The sequence below is a fragment of the Clupea harengus genome, chromosome 23 (genome assembly GCF_900700415.2).
Source record: "Clupea harengus chromosome 23, Ch_v2.0.2, whole genome shotgun sequence".
Classification (NCBI taxonomy): Eukaryota; Metazoa; Chordata; class Actinopteri; order Clupeiformes; family Clupeidae; genus Clupea; species Clupea harengus.
This window is the reverse complement of record NC_045174.1, coordinates 21950701-21967636: the sequence shown is the minus strand read 5'-3', so window position 1 is coordinate 21967636 and position 16936 is coordinate 21950701. Positions and strand designations below refer to the sequence as shown.

General features: G+C 40.6%; 2 protein-coding genes across 2 annotated transcripts; both read left to right on the top strand.

Moving 5' to 3' along the window:
- The first annotated feature begins 639 nt into the window (after window positions 1–639).
- On the top strand, window positions 640–3108 carry LOC116218604 (CUB and zona pellucida-like domain-containing protein 1). The gene is made up of 5 exons (XM_031560702.1): window positions 640–810; window positions 1212–1612; window positions 2170–2269; window positions 2366–2626; window positions 3088–3108. The coding sequence occupies exons 1-5, from the start codon at window positions 640–642 to the stop codon at window positions 3106–3108; spliced, it is 954 nt and encodes a 317-aa protein (XP_031416562.1).
- Window positions 3109–5473: 2365 nt separating this feature from the next.
- On the top strand, window positions 5474–16593 carry LOC116218603 (ZP domain-containing protein-like). The gene is made up of 9 exons (XM_031560701.1): window positions 5474–5677; window positions 10601–10673; window positions 12231–12251; window positions 13005–13180; window positions 14596–14996; window positions 15148–15247; window positions 15349–15417; window positions 15496–15637; window positions 16466–16593. The coding sequence occupies exons 1-9, from the start codon at window positions 5474–5476 to the stop codon at window positions 16591–16593; spliced, it is 1314 nt and encodes a 437-aa protein (XP_031416561.1).
- Window positions 16594–16936: the final 343 nt, after the last annotated feature.

Sequence of the window (16936 nt, the reverse complement as noted above, 5' to 3'; positions counted from 1 at the left end):
ATAGTGTCTGTGTGTGGCAAAAGTATGGCCCAAATGATCCCATGGGGTAATTTGGCATATCATTTGGCGTTTCTTACACTCCCTCCCATTCTAAGGGATGAGATCCCTGCAGATTATTTCCAGGAAGGTGAGATTTGGGGTGTTGTACCTGCCAAGGCCTTGACATTACCTGGTTTAGGTACAAACTCAATCTCTCTTTGATATGAAGACAAATAAGAAGCAAGCAAGATGTTGGTTTTGCAGCCCTGGTGTTCACTTGCTAGAGCTATACACCTGTTTACCTTCCTGCCTTACTGCTTTACAGGCTAGGAGTCACACATCTCAAACGGTTTGGTCAAATGGCAAAAGGTTTCTTTTTGGTGGATTTGCAAACAGACAGTCATTTGAATTGATTTTACTTGTTTTAAAACTGTATTTCCTGTTTGTTATTGTGTGCAACAACAATCTTCCAACTATGAAATGTCCTGTAAAGCCCAACAATGAAAATGTTATTGTCTGATACAGTCAATACAGTAAATGGTCAAACTTGAATTGTTCCAGTGAGCATGTATCTATTTCCAAGATATTTGTGTAGAAATAGGTGACTAGAATGCTTCAGTGTCTACAATGTGTCAAGTCTCTTCATCATTTGCAGTCAAAATGGAGGTGTTTTGCTTGGAGGACAGTATCCACGTAGTGCTGGAGGAATCTGGTCAAATTCAACTCAACAAAGATAACCTGCGACTCAGCGACCCCAACTGCACGTTGCACTCAAACGGGACTCACATACTGGCCAACATGTCCCTCATTGGCTGTGGCACTCAGATGGAGGTGAGTGACAAATGCATACTCACATACTCACTGACTTTTACAAACGTGCATACTCACACACTCACTAACTTTTACAAACTTGAATACTCACACACTCACTAACTTTTACAAACTTGAATACTCACACATTCACCAACTTTTACAAACTTCAATACTCACACACTCACTAACTTTTACAAACTTCAATACTCACACACTCACTGACCTTTACAAACTTCAATACTCAAACTTTAACACAGTTGCATTCTCACACACTCACTGACTGGTACATAATTGCTAGCTTAAAGATTCACTGACATTTACATACTCATACTTTAGCAAGTATGTACACTTTTTGCTGGCAACATTTGATGCAATGTCATAGACATGTTTGTTTCTTTGTTCTCTCTGTCTTTTATTAGGATGATGGCAAATATCTCATCTTCAGGAATATGATTTTGTCTAACGATGACCCACGTGCCATTGTAACAAGGGACGCCGAGGTGGACATTGAGTTCTTCTGCAAGTATTCCAAGCGGGGGGACGTGGTCCTAAGTTACATCGCTCACAGGCCCCCAGTTACCTTCACAGAGAAGGGTTTCGGCACATTCACCTACCAGTTTGAGTTCTTCCAGTCACAAGCATTTACACAGCAAAAGGACCTAAACTCCTACCCCCTGGAGTTTGATGTTGGAGATATGATGTACATGCAGATAGAGTCTATCACTTCTGTTCCCAACACTGAACTTTTTGCTGAATCCTGTCGGGCTACTCCCAGTGATAATCCCCACGATACTATTTCCTACCCCATCATTCTGCATGGGTAAGAAGGACTTTTATCTCTGGTAATTTATAAACCCAGAGGTTATGAAAGTACTGTTATCTGTGATCATTTATAAGCCCAGAGGTTATGAAAGGAATGTTATCTGTGGTCATTTATAATCCCAGAGGTTATGAAAGTACTGTTATCTATGGTCATTTATAATCCCAGAGGTTATGAAAGGACTGTTTTCTGTGTTCATTTATAATCCCAAAGGTTATGAAAGGACTGTTATCTGTGGTCATTTATAATCCCATATCTTATGAAAGGACTGTTATCTGTGGTCATTTATAATCCCAAAGGTTATGAAAGGACTGTTATCTGTGTTCATTTATAATCCCATATGTTATGAAAGGACTGTTATTTGTGGTCATCTATAATCCCAAAGGTTATGAAAGGACTGTTATCTCTGGCAATTTATAATCCCAGAGGTTATTAAAGAAAAGGTACTTTTTATAATATTGTCATGCAGAGAGAGGACATTTAACTTATGAGGTGGTGAACTCAGGAAAACGTCTAATGAGGTATATATTTCCATCGCTTGTGCTTCTCCTTCACAGATGTAAGGCAGACGAAACTGTCCAGCTCTATGCCAACGGTAATCGGTCAAAGGTACAGTTTGCGATGAAGGCGTTCAAGTTCATGGGGCACCATGACCAGGTAAAGATTAGAGCTGCCAGGCAAACTACTGCCCATGTTTTTTGTCTTATTGTTCTCTGTAGGCTGTCATGACTAAATCATCTCCTCTGTGGACAGGTATACATCACCTGCTCAGTCATCCTCTGTGAGGCCGGTATGACCAATAGCAGGTGCTCACAGGGCTGCAGCAGGAGCATCCAGATCACCAAGAGGGAGGCATCGTTCCAAACTGCCACAAATTATACCTCAGGGCACCAAATCCATAAGAGGGATGTTCCCTCAGAGGCCACCGGCTATTTCCTCTCCCACTCTCACCACAAAATCAATGAAAGGGATGCCTCCTATCAGACCTCCGGCCATTTTATCTCCCAGGGTCCGGTGCGTCTCAGGCACCAAATAGACAGCCCAGGTAATACTTTCAGAGATCAGTACAAGCAATACCACGATCACAGGCTAATATATTTGATATATTTACATGAACATTTTAAGTAGTATGTGTGCTTCTTCAGTGTCAAATCCATGACCATTGTGTTTGTAGCCCTTTGTTCTATCAGTTTAGCCTCAATAGATCCAGTGATAAAAGACCTTCAATTCATCATTGTGGTCATTCTGTCTGTGTTAACAAAGGGAACATAAATTGGTTCTGACTCACAGACTATTCGAAAGTGAAATTTTGTCAACACACCCTAACCACTACTATTACTTTGTGGACCTCATTATAACTGTGTGCATTCGTTGACTGAAACTAACTGACTGAAACTATGTTATACTGCCTGTTGAGCCCAAGGGGTACAGGGACCTTGCCTGACACTAACTCTGTCTTCCTCTCTGATTCGCAGTGGTCGAAGGGATGGACGTGAACCTGATCTTTTGTGTTAGCTGTCTGTTAGCAGCTATCGCCATGGTTTGTGGTGTGGTGGTGTACAGGACTCCGAGATCTCCGAACACTAGAATGGTTTGAAAAGAAGCAGTAAGCTATATTTATGTAAATGCATGTGCACTGTAAATACAAAATACAAGTAAAAAGAGACAACTTTGTGGAAGCTTTTCATGTGACTTGACGAAGGCGCTCAAGTGTAAATAGTTTTTTCAGACTTTGAGCCTGAGTGAATGCACTAAGTAATCCGTTAGATTAATTCAATCGGATGACAATTGTTCCTTTTTCTAATTTACAATTTGGAAAGTGCCATCCACTGACAGTTAGCACAAATGGGCATTAGCACAAGCTGATGGTGACTACTACTTACATTCCTCTCTTAAATATTAAACTGATATTGCTTATGGTTCTGTCAGTCATTGGGAGACAAATTATATATTCATATAATATTCATATTAAAGATGTGCTTGTAGATGCACATTCCTCTTTTTTTTCTTCCTTTTCTTGTCATATTATCCAGAAGCTGAAAGATTTCAGGTTGGTGATGTAATTACTGCTATGATGAGGGTTGTTTAAGTTACTACCTCAGTGACTGCTACAGATATCTGGGCAATGCATTGATACTCACAGTGATTTGCATTGAACAGATGCACTATTTTACACTATTTCTGTATAACCTTAGTAAATGCTGGGTGAATTTTATCTGAGATATAATGACATGGCCTAATAAATGTTCTTTCAAAAACTATGTTTGACTCCTTTAATGGTGAAATAAAAACACTTTAATATTGGATCTACTTATAGAATGTATTCATTTTCATCGTAAAGTTCACACACACACACGCACACACTCACACAGAAACACACACAGTACATTTGGGACCCCATGAACCTTCTATGAGGGCTGGAGACTGTCAAGTCACCATGGCGACTGTGTAAACTGGGTAGTACAAGCCTAGTCGGAGGATAGGCTGTTTCTCAGGTTGAGTGATTGACCAGTCGGAGGATAGGCTGTTACTCAGGTTGAGTGACTGACCAGTCGGAGGATAGGCTGTTTCTCAGGTTGAGTGACTGACCTGTCTGAGGATAGGCTGTTACTCAGGTTGAGTGATTGACCAGCTCCCATATTACCTTTTACTGACTAATATTTACACTCCTTACTGGCCATCCACCATGTACTAATGTCGTGATGTTCCCAGGGATACATCTCTTGTCTGTGTTACTCCCCTTACTGGCTGTGCACCACGTACCAATTTCATGATGTTCCCAGGGATACATCTCTTGCCTGTTTTACACTCCTTACTGGCTATCCACTCTTTACCGGGGTGAGCCGTACGGTAGTGTAATTAGTTTGGTCTAAAGTCTACAGTCAGAAAATCGATAATTTGACTTTTGATTATTCAATTATTTACTTTAGTGGGTCGTGTGTACGGCTCTTTTCTCAATACGAGTATTACAGAAAGTGTTCACATTATCTGGATGTATTCCAAATGTGTGATCTCGTACATTTCAGACTTAAATCAGCCGGTTTAACAGTTTAACAGCCGGTTTAAAGGCATCACTTCTTGAAGCCTTTAAAGAGTTGTATTTGTACAAGCAAATGCTACCCAATGTCTGCCATTCATTCAAGTGTAACTGTACTGATTACAATAAACCATTAATTCAAGTGCAACTGTACTGATTACAATACATGAAATATTAAAAGCATAAGTCCATTAATTCAAGTGTAACTGTACTGATTACAATACATGAAATATTAAAGGCATAACTCCATTAATTAAAGTTCTCCCCTATCACTATTTGGGGGGCTGATTTAAAGATGGTTTTAGTTTAATATTTATATTGCTATATGTGCAAAAGTATCTGATATCATTGTACTAGATAGGCACATGTCCTAACAACTTACTTTGCTACATTGTTGCAATCATTTATTGACATTCCACAATGCACGCTTACTTGTAGCACTGACCACTTTATTGACATTCCACAACGCACGCTTACTTGTAGCACTGACCACTTTATTGAATGATGTGCATGAAATGGGCAACACCTATTTATAGATGATAAAGTATCACTGAACATGATTAAAAAATCATGAAAAAATACAAATTTTACAATATGTACAAGACAATATATATAAAGGCATATATGTACAGTATATACAGCTCACTCCTCTAAGCTGTCAACATTGGAGGTGAATTGTTCATATCTGTCGTACACTCTGTTGTCCAGGCCTTCGATGGGGACATCATTTTTACAGGACAGACACAATACAGCTTGAATTGTGTAGCTCTTGCCCAGACCGAAGGACTGCCAGTGCTGTGCATTTTGCTAGAGGAAGCGGGATTATGGGTACAGTTGGAGAGACCGAAGTAGACGGACCAGCAATGGCAGAGGGCACAGGTCTGCTGATGGCAGAGGGCACAGGTCTGGTGATGGTAGAGGGCACAGGTCTGCTGATGGCAGAGGGCACAGGTCTGGTGATGGTAGAGGTGGCGAGGTTCTTCTCACCGGCATTGGAGGCAGTGGCAGCGGGGGTTGAGGCTGGGAGAGTGACGTCATGTAGTATATGCGTTTCCTTTGCGCTCTTTAGCTTTATAATAGATCTATAGATGTGTTTGACAGCATCCTCAGAGCTGCTCCATGTGATTACCAGGGCAAAGGCCCTGAGGGTTGATCCTTGGTGACATGTTTGTGTCATATGGTTGCGTGCAGTGGAGAGACAGAACTGCCCTCAGGTTCTACTGCCCCATTCATCATACAGCACACCCACCTAAATGCAGATGATATATAATTTTCAGGAGACACAATATTCAAATTCAAACATTTCTTTGTTCCAAACTGGTTACAGATGAGTAGAAGTTAAGATGGTGCCTTTCAGCTGTGATCATTTTCTCACAGTTTTGCACGCAAGTTTGTTATTTTGAGAGTGACGTCAATCATTGCACTGTATTTCATTCTAGCAGACACACACAGCTACTCACAAACATATATACACACACACACAGACAAACACACAATCACACACAATCACACAAACACACACACACACTCCTACTTGAACTGTATTTGGCAGTATCTATCTGAAATTATCCACTTCAGTACGTTTACTGAACGTGTGCAAATCCAAATCCAAAACAATGAGAAATAACCATGCTTATTTGCCTTGCTCAGAGTGAAGCTTTCTGACAACTCATTTAGAACTCAGTCTTAAAATAAACCTCTGGACCACCTTCCATACTATTTGGTCTGTATTCTATTATATTGGGTAAGTATTCTATTCTATTTGGTAAGTGGTATATTCTATTTGGTATGTATTCTATTCTATTTGGTAAGTGGAATATTCTATTTGGTCAGTATTATATTCTATTTGGTCAGTATTCTATTCTATTTGGTAAGTGGTATATTCTATTTCGTAAGTACTAATTTATGTTTGGTCAGTATTATATTCTGAATGAGTTGAATACCTGCATTTACATTATACCGAATAGAATACATGTAGTACATGCATTTCCTTTGTGCTCTTTAGCCTGTTTGACAGCATCCTCAGAGCTGCTCTATTAGATTACCAGGGCAAAGGCCCTAAGGGTTGATTCTTGGTGACATGTTTGTGTCATATGGTTGCGTGCAGTGGAGAGACAGAACTGCCCTCAGGTTCTACTGCCCCATCCATCATACAACACACCCACCTAAACTCACAGCGCTGATAGAGGATTTTCACATGAGCTGTCGCTGCCGCAGTTCCCGACGCCCAAACGCTCCAAGCGCAGGTGTGGATACCAGCTTTCTTGCCGCTCCTGCTGGTCTCCCAATGCCGTCGAGGCCGCCTCAAGGATCGGCCAGCACCCTGAGACCGAGGCGGCGACTCCGACGCTGGGGATCCCTTTCTGTTTTGGACATTATCTTCTGTGTTAAGACCTATAAGCTTTAGTATCTAGTGTTCTTTGAGTAGCCCCAGTTATTTTCCTGTTCCCCCGGCTTTGACCATCCCTCATTCCTCAAACTAGTTCTGAGAAAGGTCAACAAAACTCGAATTCCAGTTGTGTCGTCACAATTTTCCATATAGCTCTTCAAATACCAGCTGTCCTTCAAATATGTGTCCTTCCATTATGGAGGATTTCAGTCAGTGGGGCAACACCTGTCAAGAGAACAGAAGATGCAGTGCACATTTAAATCCACTATAGTCCCCTGCAGTGGCGTGGTAGAGGTCGGAGGTCGAGGTTTGGCAAGGCTGTCTCAGCCACATATCATATCTGTAGAACAGTGAGTTCTCCATGGCTGTTGCTACAACAAAAAAGAAACAAACTGGTAACCTCACAGCAGTTTCACATGCTGAGTTTCACATGACCTCCTGGAGACTTCAACACGTTTCTGAGTAGGTGCATACACTGTGATCCCAAAAGGGACACAATATGAAATATTTGATTTGTTATGTGTTTATCTGTCATGAACAGGTCAGTCAGGGTGAACACTAAAAGCCTGTGCCGTGTGTGTGTGTGTGTGTGTGTGTGTGTGTGGGTGTATGTGTGTCTGTGTGTGTGTGCGCGTGCGTGCGTGTGTGTGTGTGTGTGTGTGTGTGTGTGTGTGTGTGTGTGTGTGTGTGTTTAAGTGGGAGGCCGTGGCTTCATTCATGTGTCTGCAGACCTCTGTTGCTATCAAGGGCCCAGTCAGCTCTAGCCAATCACCTCAGTGGGTCTATGGGTCCTGCAAAAGTGCGATCATCATACAATACTTATTTAAGCTGCTTAAATAGCCATTTAAATACGTATAGTTGTTTAAATGCTTTTTAAATACGTATAGCTGCTTAAATACCCATTTAAATACCTGCACTCCCTCTGTTATCTCATCCGATCTTTTCAGATGATTTGTTGTCCAATGAGTGGAACCAGGCCAACCTAGCAACAACTAGAAGTGAACAGCTGATGTTTACTAAATAAGGTGTCAATGATTGATATTTTTTCTCTTTAAATGTATCTATTATCTATTATAACTATTATTAAAGTTCACAACAAACATAACATTGACAGTTATGAAAACGTTATGAAACATTCCAAATATGTGACTCCCAATTGGATATCTAGATTTATTTAGCGTCTGTTAAATGACTACATGTAAATGTAGATATTCAATTGGCAGCCTGTGAATCAAAGTGCGTTGCTAATTTGAGCAGTACTTGTAAATCTGCAAAAAGATTGCTACGTCAGTTTGCAAAACCTTGTTTGTGTAAATGGGAGTGGCGGTTCTCAGGATCTCGAGATCCATTCTTTTACTTTTACTGATAAGTCAATTAGTCAGAACTCAGTGATCCGCCCCTTGTGGTGATTTTGTATGTGTCAGGTAAAACCAGGTGTATGTGAGGCATCACAGTTAAGTGCTTGGAGTGCTCGAGGGAGTTCAAAGCTCGAAGCTCATTTGGCATTTATGGAATGTCTCTGATGACACATGACATTTTGTTTTCCATGCCTTCAAAGGAGTCTTTATTTAGTCAGATTCTCTGGCTCTCTGCACATTGTGTTATTGAATGCTTTTGTTCTTTTGAAAGGATTCTAAATGTACTTGTATCAATACCCATGATGGATGTCCAGTTGTCCCACTTCCAAATATTCCCCAAATGAGACTTTATTACTAGCTCAGAACATAAATATTTGACCTGCTGCAGTTGTACGCTTGTATGCAGTGTGCCTGGCTTTGTGAACCAGTCCAGCTCACCCATCTGACCACAAGTCCTCCAGGCTGCACTCATGGGAGAACTGAAAGCCAGCAGCCATTTGACCAGCTATAGATCAGCTAATCTGTGTCACAGTCTAACAAACTGTCAGAAAGACAATAAATACCTTTAGCTTTGTCGAATGCTTAGTAGTTTGACTCATGGTTTAATAGTTACAATGGTAAAACATGGTTTAATAGTGCTAGATGCTAGTAAGTGTCCCTGAGTGATTTTGACGTTGTTTTGGTTGTGGCTTTGTTAGAGCTGTGTGCCATGCCGTCTCCCTGAGGTGAGGCTAATGTCACGGCTGAACTGGAGAGGCAGGTTTGGCCACTATGTGATGAGTCAGAGGGAGGTTGACATTTCCTTCTGACTATTTAAGAGGAGACATCTTGTCCCTGAGATCAGTACTTGTCTTGGCATACTCCCCAGCCGCTCATATTCTCTTTTGAACAAGAAAGACTATTTACAAAGGTGAGTATATCCATCCACCCGTCTGTTTGTCTGAGAAGAAGGCAGCATAAAGAGATGCTCTGTTGTATGTTGAAAGGATTTGTAGGCTAATTGTAAAAGTGGTAAACTACAGGAAGCAGTTGGCAGTGCGATGGCTCAGGTGGCCTTTATGTACAGGTGTGAGTGCCTTGGTACTATGCTCTTCATTCCAACACAGAGGTTGTAGCCAGCGTGGTCAGTTTCAAAATTTGTGTCGGATGGACATAAAAATAACACCCCCAGAAACCTTGAATCTTCAAGAAACTAAAAAAATAAATTAGCACTTTGTAAGGAGAACTAGCTCTTAGGAAGTGTGGAAGTGTGAATCCCAGTGGAATAGTCTGGAACAGTTATGTGTCAGTCCTCTGTGATGTGCCATAGTCCTGAGTTTCTATGGCCTGGTAGTGAACCTTGAGGCCTGGCCATCACTAAGCAAATTATCATGCTGATTGCTATTTAATGAATGGGTTTACATTCCTGCAGTTTAAGTGTTATGCATTTACATGTAGGTTATGGATGCTACAGTTGTGTGAATTTTGACACTTTATTTGAACTCTCTTTTATGAGACTAACATACACATTTTCAAGTCATGGAAGATACAGCTTTTCATTACAACGTCCGTTGTCCTGTACTAAAATAGTGTCATGTTACTATTATCAGTAATTGTTGACAGCTCAAGAGATTTGATGCAATGAGAGCTGATGCCACATTTAATTCGTAATACTCAGATGGCAATTACCATAATGACAAAATCACACTTTTCCGTATATACCATCTATTATGACATGGTTATGTTAGTCTTATAACATGGTTATAACAGTCTTATAACAGAGGGTTCAAATGCAGTGCTCTTTGCCGGACCCCCTTCAGTGCTTTCATCTGTATATATAAGTGAATGAAGGTGGAAAAATGTCTTCAGAAACAATAGAAACGTTAACGAAGTGGTATATAATGAGGTGATAACTGTGCAGCTACCTGATTAATGCCCACGCTCATCATGAGTATATCATTTGCAGAATGTGGTTGGCTGTTTACATTTACATTTACAGAAATGGCCACACACACAATTGTAAACTAAATACATACGTATACCTTATGTGGCTTATGCAGCGTCCAATGTATAAATATGGATATGTCAATATTCTAAAGTAAATAAAGAAAGGATAGAATGAGTGAATGTATGTGTTATTCTAAAAGAAAAGATAGATTGAATGAGTGAATTTATTATAGGTCTTCTTTTCTGTTTGAGTCATTATTTTCTTTGTGTTTCTGTAGTTGTCCTGGGACGTTCAAGGAAGTGAGGACAGATTTCCAGCATACTTTTTTGTGCTCCAACTGGCATCCAAAAGTAGGTCTTTGTCCCATTGCCCACATTGTCATTATTTCCAAATGAAATAAAGGGGAAAAAAGGAATTGACATGACTTAAGACACAAGTCATCACATAATGATTAGGCTTCCCCTTTAATCACCACGCTGTGGGGCTTTTCTGTCCCCAAGAATCGAATTCAAGAATGAGCATGGCAATCCCATAGATTAACTACAAATGCTTGCCATGGTTGTGAATAGGATAAAAGTATACTCTTTAAGTATTTGCATATACACAATTGTTTTCCACAGTTTTACCTTTAGACTGTTACTAGACTTGCACTGATTCAAATTGCTGTGCCCGATCAGCATATTGTCTGCAGGGATGAATAGGGTGTGTGCAGTTTTAACCAGACCGCATTCCAATGTTAGCCTAAAATCTCTTTCCTGCCCCTGTGTTTCGCCTTTTGGAAATGGCACAATAACATTTTAATTCAGCTTATTTTAGAACATTCTCAATAGAGAACAAAATAATCTTTTATGAAAATATTTACTGAATCTTTCTTTCTTTTTCTTTAGTGATTCCTGATTCTACTTTAGCAGGTAAGAGGTGCAAACCTCTGTTATCACCTGCAATATGTTATGCACACCACCCTTTGAGAATCTTATCATCAATGACCAGAACACAATCATGGTGTTATCTGTGATATTCTTTTTTCATATGTTAACATATCCATTTCCCCAGCATCTCTCCTTTTCAGTATTTTCCTACTTGCTGGTAAGTGAAATTCAGGCATATTTTTATTCAGCAATTGGTACTGCATGCCATAATAGATGCTTCTGTGCCATTGTATGTGGTGTCAGGGGAGATAGCTTTATCATGTAGTCTTGGTGAAACCTCCATTTAAGGGGTTTGTCGTTGTATCGGCCAGTATCATTGACACTGAGATCAATCAATATTAGATCATTAGTCAGCCTTGCTGTAGTCAATCCAGTCAGTGGTCAGGTGGGCTGAAAACTCTTCATCATTAATATGCTTGTAAAAGCACAACGCCTAATTCATCAATTTATCATAAGAAGATGAAATGGTCAAATCAAGAGTTCATTATTTAAACTACGTAAAATTAGTCTTTCCAGACAAACATGAGGTATTATTTTTTCCCGATTGGTGAGCCATTCAATCACATACTGCACTCAAACCCTGAGCCAAAGGGAGATTAAATCCATGGCTGCTTGGGTCAGTATCATACTGCACTCAAACCCTGAGCCAAAGGGAGCTTAAACCCATGAATGCTTGGGTCAGTCTCATACTGCACTCAAACCCTGAGCCAAAGGGAGCTTAAACCCATGGCTAATTGGGTCAGTCACTGCTGCATCCTTTAGGCAGTCAGGCAGTGAGGCCGACCCACTGCACATGTTTACCACAGTAGATATCAAATAATAGTTCAGAGTCCAATAGTCTCACGGTCAATACAGTGCAGGGGGAGATTTGCAGCGTCAGCAGTGTGTTTGTAGAGGATTTACCTTTATGAATAAAATGAAGCATTTATAACCTGATGTATAAGGTGAATAAACTGACTCAGCATATTTCTCTGGCAGGTGGGGTAGAAGCCAATCCAGGTAAGAGAGATGTGTAATTATGTCATGAAAGTCATACAATAATATAAATGCATATAACATCTGAACATATAATTTATATCTTATATAATTCATATATTATATATATAATATAAGTATATGTTATATAATATATATATATATATATATATGTGTGTGTGTGTGTGTGAATAATTGTAATTATTAACTATTCATAGGTTAAACAAATTACTCTACACCATCATTAATCATTTCATCATAATGCACGTGTCCCTATGTAATATGGAAACATGAGCAATGGGGATGTGACAGGAACAACAGCAAAGCAACCATTTTGTTAGCTGGTTTCACTTTCATTACATTTAAATAAAATATACTCAATCTCAAAGTTTAAATCGCTTAAAGAACATATGTCTTCTGGATTGTATGTGATGTGTTGACCTCTAATACAGAGTGCTGTGTGATAAGTGAAAACCAGTACAGTCAAATGGGCTTGAAAAGCTACATCTCCCCTTGCTGTGTTAAACAGGTTCCTTACCTTTTGCCCTACATTCAGAACTCATTGTGTTGATTGATTACCACGTTGTGTTCCATCAGTACTGCACTGAGTAGACACTGAGTCATTTCTAGTATGATTCTCAATACAGTCTTTCTTTGCCATAGAGGCACCAAATTGTATACTGCAGGGTACATTTTTAAAAAGCTGTAAAGCTCTCTCTAGTTGATCCTACTGGTAGTGCTCCAGAAATGAGTTTAATCCCTTTAAATATTTTACAGATGAAATGGAGGTGATTTGCCTGGAGAACAGTATGGAACTTGTGCTGAATAAATCTGGTAGAATTGGGCTGAGTGCAGAGTACCTGAGGCTGGGCGATTCCAACTGCACTCTGTACTCAAACGGGACTCATCTGCTGTCCAATATGTCCCTCGATGCATGTGGCACTGTGATGGAGGTGAGACTTCTTCTTCACATCCTCAGGTCATCTTAGAATCCCATTCAGGGTTTACGGCTCTACAAAGTAACTTAGGGGCAAAGCTTAGAATCATTAGAGAATAGAACAAAGCTTAGAATCATTAGATAACAGAACAAAGCTCAGAATTTTTAGAGAATAAAGCTAAGCTTAGTATCATCAGAGAATAGAACAAATGAAAGAAAAAAAAGGAAGAAACAGCCATTCCACTCTCCCACCCACAAGCCCTTCACTTATCCAAAATTGGGTTAATTTCCAACCTAAATCAGTGAAATACTGACAAAGAAGGGTTCATATCCAACCTTACTCAGTGAAGTACTGACAAAGAAGGGTTCATTTCCAACCTAAATCAGTGAAATACTGACAAAGAAGGGTTCATATCCAACCTTAATCAGTGAAGTACTGACAAAGGAGGGTTCATATCCAACCTAACACAGTGAAGTACTGACAAAGAAGGGTTCATATCCAACCTTAATCAGTGAAGTACTGACAAAGGGTGCTCCCATGACAACCCCAGTGAAGTACTGACAAAGGGTGCTCCCATGACAACCCCAGTGAAATGCTCACGAACGCATCTTAGTTGTTGTTGATGTTTTGCTAAAGATTGGTATGATGATTGTAGTGTACCACCTAGATGGTTGTAGTGCAGGGGCAGCACAAAGATTGTATGTTTTTTTTTCTTTTGTTGTGTTAACATTGGAATGTGGTCTGGTTAAAACTGCACACACCCTATTCATCCCTGCAGACAATATGCTGATCGGGCACAGCAATGTGAATCAGTGCAAGTCTAGTAGCAGTCTAAAGGTAAAACTGTGGAAAACAATTGTGTATATGCAAAATACAATTGTGCCCATGCAAATACTTAAAGAGTATACTTTTATCCCATTCACAATCATGGCAAGCATTTGTAGTTAATCTATGGGATTGCCATGCTCATTTTTTAATTAGCTTTTTGGGGACAGAAAAGGCCCACAGCGTGGTGGGTATCAGTGTTGGGTATCAGCACTTGCATGTGTCAGTGAGAGGATTGGTCGCTGTGGGAAGTCCCCAACCAATAGCACAAGGAATTTAACATCTTTTCCTGTGTATAACTAAGATTACAGTCATGGATTTGAACAAATGATGAGCACAGATAGGTGAAAACATAGGATCTTCCACCATACATAGCCCCTCTCAGCCCCACAGCCCCTCTCAGGCCCAGAGCCCCTCTCAGGCCCAGAGCCCCTGGGTGATATACAATTTTTCCGTCTAAACTTGCCTAATTTTCTGTATTGCTAACACTACTATAGTATTGTATCTTCATTTGACAAAATGAAGTCAGTAAAGCTTGAGTCTTTCACCCGCCACTGTTAATGTTATTTGCCTCCAATGTTCTGCTCCTTGTTTGTGTTTCTAAGGATGATGGTGTAGATCTCATCTTTACCAATGAAGTTGTGTCTTTCAACGAATCCGATGCTGTTGTAGTCAGGGACCCTTTGGTGGAGATTGAGTTCTCTTGCAAGTATCCCAAACAGAGCAGCGTGACTCTCGACTTCCTTGGTCACAGGCCCCCAGTCAACTTCACACAGAGGGGCTTTGGTACGTTCACCTTGCAGTTTGAATTCTTCGAGTCAAGTACATTCAGTCTTGCGAAGGACCCAAGCACCTACCCTCTGGAGTTCGATCTGGGAGACATGATGTACATGCAGATTCAGTCCTTCACCTCCGTTCCCAACACTGTGCTGTTTGCTGAGTCCTGCACCGCAACTCCCAGCGATGACCCCAACAGTGCCAGTAAATATCCCATCATTAAAGACGGGTAAGGCTTTTGATCTCCAGTGCTACATAAAGCATCGAGTGCAAGACAGATATGAAAAGCCCATGTAGAGGAAATGTGTTAAGCTAATGACAGTTCTTGGAAATATGACAAAAATGTTTAAGTGTTGATCACGTGCCCTGCCCTTCTACAGATGTAAAGTCGATCAGACCGTACAGCTCTATGCCAATGGACAACAGTCAGAGGTCCAGTTTGCAATGGAGGCCTTCAAGTTTATTGGACTGCATGAGCAGGTAACGATCATAACTGTGAAGACAATCTACTGACCGTGCAATTCATATGACTTATTGTCCTCTATTGGTTCTCCTGATTAAGCCATGTCCTCTGTGTGCAGGTGTTCATCCGATGCTCCGTCATCCTCTGTAAGGCTGACACAAACAGCAGCAGATGCTCTCAGGGCTGTGTGAATCGTGCTAAAAGAGAGGCCCCACTCCAGACTGGTGCTGACTTTCTCCCCACTGAAGAGCACCAGATCCAAAAGACAGAGGGTCTCCGCCTGCCCGCCGGCCATATTGCCGCCAGCTCTGAGCACACCATCCGCAAGAGGGAGGCACCCTTCCAGACCGCTAATCACGTCATCCTCCAGGGCCCCTTGCGTCTTAGGCGCAGTTTGACCAAACAAGGTAACGAACGTAGACAGAGAACATTGTACCAGCGATACCAGGGGTAGCTGGTCTCTGATTGGTTAAAACCAGTCACCTGATCGGTCTTAACCAATCAGAAACCAGAATTACTTCCGGTTACCACCGATTGTCGGTTTACAAGTGAGTTTAGTATTACCAGGGGTAGCAATCACTTAATCCGATGGATAAAAGGTTGGACTTATACAGAGAAAGGTAGCTGCCCTCCATCCAGAGATGTGATTCGTAAGAGTTCATTATACAGTACAGTACTAAAACAGGCATGATCCCACCACCTTGTAAGAGCCTGGTGACTTAGTTGTTACTGAATCTTTAAGCAATATGACATCAGTGAGAATGGGTTAGTGAAGGGTATCAGCCCTAACCAGCAATATAACACCAGTGAGAGTGGGTTAGTGAAGGGTATCAGCCCTAACCAGCAATATGACACCAGTGAGAGTGGGTTAGTGAAGGATATCAGCCCTAACCAGCAATATGACACCAGTGAGAGTGGGTTAGTGAAGGATATCCTCACGGCTGTGACTCAGAGTGCTACAGGTCACAGGGCAGCCAATCAGAAGTTGATAAATAGTTTGATTGATAAATAGTTTGACTGGAACTAATGGTTGTAGAAACAACCTTGTACAGGGGTGGCATTCTCTACACAGATTGTCACGTTATAATGGACAGTTATGAACAGTCTAAACAAGCTTTGTGACTTGCATTAGAGTTTTAAGTGCTGGAATTGTTTTAAATTGTTGTGGCGCAAAGCTGCTTTTGAAATCAGTCCTCACTGTCTTAAAAACACTTTTTTTCCTCTCTGTTGTACAGTGGCAGTGAACATGGACCCAAACATAATGCTCACCATTGGTGCTTTCGTGGCTGCTGTTGCCATGGCATGTGGAGTGATGCTCTACAGAACCTGGAAATCAAGTGATAAATATGAGAGAATGGTTTGACATGGTCTAAAGGTCTTCTAAATGCAAGAATGTCAGATTTGTAAAAAGGTCTATGGACCATTTACAAAAAAAGATTAGCAAATTATATACAATACTTAGTTATTTTTCGTAAAGGTAATCATTGCCCTGATATTCATAGAGATTATCTTAATGCATACTGTGATCTTCAGCGTCTTCAGAACTCAATTTTACATTTTACATTTACATTAAAGGTTTTGTGGGCACTTCTTTTGTTTCTTCTCATTCTTTCTGGATCTAAGAATGACAAAATGATTGTGATAGGTGAAAATTCACCCTAGTTACCTCAGGACTCCGGAGCTGCATATAAGTATATTTATTAGAC

What these genes read in the sequence shown, in the direction of transcription:
- LOC116218603 (XM_031560701.1), top strand. Translation starts at nt 5,474, where the DNA reads ATGGGTACAGTTGGAGAGACCGAAGTAGACGGACCAGCAATGGCAGAG. An exon ending in CGGGGGTTGAGGCTGGGAGA is followed by an intron (nt 5,678 to 10,600) that starts GTGACGTCATGT and finishes GTGTTTCTGTAG; the next exon opens with TTGTCCTGGGACGTTCAAGG. An exon ending in TGGGGTAGAAGCCAATCCAG is followed by an intron (nt 12,252 to 13,004) that starts GTAAGAGAGATG and finishes AATATTTTACAG; the next exon opens with ATGAAATGGAGGTGATTTGC.
- LOC116218604 (XM_031560702.1), top strand. Translation starts at nt 640, where the DNA reads ATGGAGGTGTTTTGCTTGGAGGACAGTATCCACGTAGTGCTGGAGGAA. An exon ending in TCATGGGGCACCATGACCAG is followed by an intron (nt 2,270 to 2,365) that starts GTAAAGATTAGA and finishes CTCTGTGGACAG; the next exon opens with GTATACATCACCTGCTCAGT. An exon ending in ATTTTATCTCCCAGGGTCCG is followed by an intron (nt 2,627 to 3,087) that starts GTGCGTCTCAGG and finishes TCTGATTCGCAG; the next exon opens with TGGTCGAAGGGATGGACGTG.